We start from the raw sequence: 5,428 nt of genomic DNA, 5'->3' as shown, positions 1-5,428 counted from the left end.
TTTTGGAATACTAATGTTTTTTTGTATGTAGTTCCTCACTAGTCTGTTTCACCATATTGTGATAGATGAGTAATACTATAAATTGCAGCTGTGAAATGCTGTGAACAATTGGACTTGTTAGCATTCTGTAACTATTTAACTAGAAAAGACCACAGTTTGATTAAAAACAAACAAAAAAGATTTTTGCCAAGAGTTAGATGAGAAGATTAACACCTCTCTCACGTCTCTATGCTAAATATGAAGCTACTCTTATTCTATCCAAAGATAACTATTCCTTGAAAACTTGTTTGACTTCTACCTTTCTTTGATATGCAGGCTGGACATCAAAAGCACATTTGAAGCACAGCAGAAAAATACTTCTACAAGTTTTGAACACACTTCAGATACAAAAAATATGCAGATATTTTGGAAACATCACTTTCTCATTTGGACTTGGAGTACGTTACAGCCAAACACATTTTGGCTGCTTGAAATTGTTTTTGTTCAAACATTTTCACTATGTTGACAGATAAGCACTGAATCCTCTCCTCCCACACAATCCATCCTCCCCACAGCTTCAGACCTGCCTCCCTCTTCGCTCTGCTCACCTCCTCTTGCTGCCATGCATGAATACACAACGTGCCATCGCTACTTTACACTGTAGGTCAAAACACAGATTCATGTAAGTAAGGATTACTTATATTTCTGAGTGTGTTGCAAAAAAGGAGCATGAGTCTTGCTTTTTTCTTTGTGTGTGTGTGTGTGTGTGTGTGTGTGGTCGAGAAAGCGAGAGTGGTGCTAGTCTATACCAGCCCCTACAGGCCGCTGCCTTGTGCATTGTGCCTTCAGCTTGCTGTCCGTCATCACTTCAACAATGTTTAACTGTGTGACCCCTTTTGTGTCAAGGCAATAGGCTGTGTGTACGTGCACACAGAGAAAGAGGTGTGACTGACTCACAAGACATACACACAATGCAGAGACACAAGTCAGGACCTTTTCTGAGGTTCTCCTATAGGCGACGTGAGGAATGACTCTCAAGAGGCTTTGGAAACATTTTACATGCACAAACGGCCTTCGTCTGCTACTGTGCACGGTCTATTAAGTTAGTTCTTAATAGGATTTTACCCAAGGAAAGAGAACTTTCTGCTGTGAGACTCAATAATAACAATACGGCAATGTCAGCATCCTGAACTGTAGATTCACCAAATGTAGTGATGATGACCCTGTTCAAACATTTGCAAGTGCATTGAAATTCTATGACTGGCCATGTTGATGTAATGGATTTAATTTCACTGAGTTTTTTCCCAGCAGTAATTTCTCCATTTCTGCTTTGTGAGGAATGATAACGACCTGTTATCTGAGCCAGTAATTCAGCTAATAAATCAGAGGTGCTAGGACTATAATTGTCAAACCCAACTACAGCTTTATGCTTACAGTAAAGACACATTTTTGTGTAAATGTCCGTCTTTCCCTAAATTGCTTCAGGGTTTTTAATAAATTGAAGTTACTTTCACTGTAAACATACCAATAGAAATTAGAGTCGAAGGAATTGTGCTGGTGATTCATCCTCTAACTCTTTCTATAAATTTGGCCCCAGTTTCCGATTTCCTGAGACAATCTTGTAAAAGTTCTTGAAAGCATTTCACATTTTCCTCAAAAACATGACAGAAATATATACAGTCATCCGAACGTTGTCGTGGTTAGATTGCAACTAGTCTTGATTTTTGAATCCTTTGTGGGAGACATAAGTTCAAGCTGACTGAAATACAGCTACAGTAACATCTTATCGGCATTTTATTAACTGTATTTTTTTTTTTTAGCACTTGCAGAGGTTCATTAAGACAGTTTGATGTCATCTTATTTATTTTAGGTCCCTCCAAACCTGTCCCCAAATGTACCAAGCAAAGTCTCCGACATGATGAAAAGACCTTTTGGACCCTATGACACAACTGCAGTCTGCTCTCTCAATAAGTTTTCTGTGTAAACTTGTTGGCCACAGTTTATAGACATCATGAATCGCACCACACACACACACACACACACAAAAAGAAAGAGAGTCTTGCACTGGGGAGTTGAAAACCTGTACTGTAGCTGCTTAGTTCACTGGCTAGCTTTTACTCTTCTAGTTTGGACCAAGCTCTCTTTGCTTTTTGAAAATGCCACCCCTTAAATGAAAATGAATCGCTTTGGGAAAAACATTTATTTGCTTCCTTTATTTTATGACTATCTGCTGCTTTGCCTGCAGCCCCGCGTATCTGCGACTCACTGGAAACCCGTTTTTTAATTAACAAGAGTTGACAGTGATGTGTCCATCCACGGCTCTGGGGTGCAAACTATGGCATCAAACGGTGATCATGGACCTCTGCCATTTATACATTCAGCAGACACACTGGCATGTAGAGTTTGTAAGTCCAGTAGCTATTTAATGTCTCTTCAACCCCTTCAGCTCTGATTTAGTACCCACCATCCTTTGAGCGAAGCATGTGGGTCTTTAGCCAGCAAGACGGTTGCTAGTTCATCAGCCACTTTGTAACTTTGCTTGCCCGTTGGTGGTAGGTGCGTGGTGTACCGTTTATCAGAGCATTACGGCTGAAAATAAGGATTGATGAGAACAATGAAAGTCAACCATGTAATAAAAACAACAAGCTCAGAGGCTAAAAGTCTCAGTAGAGTTGAAAAGATCCTCCATAACTTCAGCACAATGAATGACTGTTTTACATTATACAGGGAAACATGATTCAGTGTTAATATCAAAAATATAGATTAAAGCAGGTGTGTGGAAAACGAGGAGAGACAACATTGTGTTGATGCACAAAAACATAAATTACCCATACATTCTAAAGTGCTGTGATATAACCCTCCAACAATCATGTAGTCTTGTATCATGTACACAAGCAGCCAAATGTTACAGTGAAGTTACAAACACCGCAGTCCCTAGCCACTGCATGTATTATGTTGGATTATTATTACACTGAAGATGAAAATGAGACCACAGAGTGAAAACGTTCCAATTAGCCTCTCACCCACTGAGCAGTTCGACCCACAGTCAAAGAATCACTCAAGTATGTCAGCTGGGTATTTTCATATCTTCGTGTCAACATGGACAGTTCAGACAGTGGTGCATAAAAAACAAAGAAAATTTAAAAAGATGATTTTTTTCATTTTTATGTCTATGACTCATAGTGTGGCTTCCATTTACATTATAGCCTTTCAGCTGGTGCTATTATCCATAATATCTTACTATGTTTGAGTAGGTAGCGGTCAGATGTATGGCCCAAGGACACTTAGACAGAAAACATGTTTATGATAAATACATTATCTGGAATGTGCGATGACCCCTTTAACCGCGATGTGATTGTGTCACCTTTGACAACATTTTCGTCGCTCCATCTTAGTAGGCATAATCCTCTTACACCTTTTTGTCTAGACATCACTTGTGGAGGAGAGCTTTATGTAAGTCAAATGACCCATTTCATTGCAGGCTGTGCTCACACCACAGGCTTTCGTGTTCAGTTCCAGACCGCTGCAGCTGTCCAGTGACAAAAGCATCAAAAGATTTCCTTTCTGTTTGTGAAACAACACTTTTAGTTTTCAGCTGTTTTTCATTTCACTGAATCCCCCTAAATACCACTTGAGTCCACTTTTTTTTAGACTTCTTTTGAATGCTTTTGTGTTGGTTTCCTGCATGCCAAACTGCTACAGGCACCAAAGTCCTGGCATTTGTCTTAAGTGAATGGAGTGAGATTTACAGAACATTAAGAAAATGCTGTTTTTAAGCTTTCTGCAATTGTATCTGGTCACATGTTGAGAGAAAAATCGAAATTGGGACGTTTTCAGCTGCATTGTGAGCATGGCCATGTAGTCTTCAGTGTGTTACTCTTTAATCCTTTCACACTTGCTCTGTGAGATTTGATTGCTTATAACTAATACCTTCACCAACCAGATATTATATATTCAAGTCATTTAGCCTCATACACACTCTAATCAGCTAGTGACAAAGCTGAAGCATGTAACGGATTAATTTTATTTTAATCAGGTTTCTTGTAATATTTGGGCAGAAAGCCGTCTGTAATTAAGTTGAGGCTAAATGTTAAATGCTAAAAGATCAAGGGGCCAAAATACACAGTCTTGTTGTGGTTACATATCATATGAGATTAGCCAGACTAGAGGTAGTCTCTCTGCGAGCCTGACGGTCCATGTGTCCAGAAACAGTGAAGATATTTAAAACCCGGTCCACCAACCTTCGTCCATGCCTTGTCCTTTCGAGCAGGACCACCACAACAGCGTATATCCCAGCGCCCACAACTGCTGCTCCCCCTCCAGCCAGCAAAACCACTCCAGAGATGTACATGTCATTAAGGGCTTGGCCAGGTTTTGGCATGTGGTTAGCCAGGGCCAGACGTAGTAGAACCCCTCCACAAATCAAGAGTGACAGCCCGGTAATCAATACCACAAGGAGGTCCGACAAACCGCCACTTTTTAGCATGTCGATCCGCTGCCGGCTTCGAATGCAATTCATGTCCTGCACAGCTGAGCTGAGCAGCTGTTTGAGCAGGACCCCCAGGGCCAGCAGGCAGAGGGCCGTGCCTGCGCCAAGCCGCCATTCGCTCGAGACGCTGGTGGTGGTGGAGAGAAGGCCGACGCCGCCCAGCCCGCAGCCCAGGATTAGAAGGACAGCCACGCAGTAGCAGAGCAGAGACTTCCCAGGATCTCTGAACCACCACAGCTCCACCTGCTCCTCCAGGATACTGTGCTGAATCCGAAGTGGGTCTGCCGGACCATTTAGGCCCAGCTCAGGGCCTCTGGGACCCCTCAGGGCGGCAAAGTTGTCCAGTTCAGGCATCCTGCCACTCCCACCCTGTGGAATAAGGTCGCCACCACCACAGAGAAGACCTAATCCAATGGATAATCCTTTCTGTCCTTATTTCCCTTCCACTGCCTACCACAAGTGTGGACCCACAAAATGTTCCAAAAGTTTTATGGGGTTGTTTTGAATATTTTCCTGAAAAACTCAAAAGTGGTTTGAGTTGATGGCACAAGAAATGAATGTTATTAAATGCTTGCTGGAGCTCAGGGTATTGTAGTTTTATCTGCCCTTGCCTGTATAAAGGTTCCACGACATTAATTCAGGTCTCTTGGTCCTTTGTGAATGGAAGTCCTTATAGTTCACACTAACTGGATATGGAGATGGATCCAAATCCTCCTTACAGCTTCCACATCCGAAGCAAAGAATAGATCTACAGAATTTGCAGTCTGGTTTTGCAGGGCTGCAGCAGTCACCTGGAAGGGAACACAGATGTAAATGTTACAGGTATTGTTGCCTACCCTGTGTGCTTCCACTTGCCTTAAATATCATTAAGTAGTGTTGGTTTATGTGCTCACTGGTGCCATTTGTAGCTGTGTAACTTTGCTACTTCATAAGAGATATGCCTGAGGTAGGTTGTTTTGC

The 5,428-nt window shown here is 41.9% G+C and overlaps 1 protein-coding gene across 1 annotated transcript; it reads right to left on the bottom strand.

The window, feature by feature from the left end:
* Positions 1-2,177: 2,177 nt before the first annotated feature.
* Positions 2,178-4,935, bottom strand: LOC139202531 (transmembrane protein 125). Its single transcript, XM_070832050.1, has one exon. The coding sequence runs from the start codon at positions 4,820-4,822 to the stop codon at positions 4,124-4,126; it is 699 nt and encodes a 232-aa protein (XP_070688151.1). The 5' UTR covers positions 4,823-4,935; the 3' UTR covers positions 2,178-4,123.
* Between the last annotated feature and the right edge of the window lie 493 nt (positions 4,936-5,428).

Source organism: Pempheris klunzingeri, chromosome 6 (assembly GCF_042242105.1).
Source record: "Pempheris klunzingeri isolate RE-2024b chromosome 6, fPemKlu1.hap1, whole genome shotgun sequence".
Lineage (NCBI taxonomy): Eukaryota > Metazoa > Chordata > Actinopteri > Acropomatiformes > Pempheridae > Pempheris > Pempheris klunzingeri.
The sequence above is the reverse complement of the archived record's forward strand: the minus strand, read 5'-3'. Positions and strand labels throughout refer to the sequence as shown.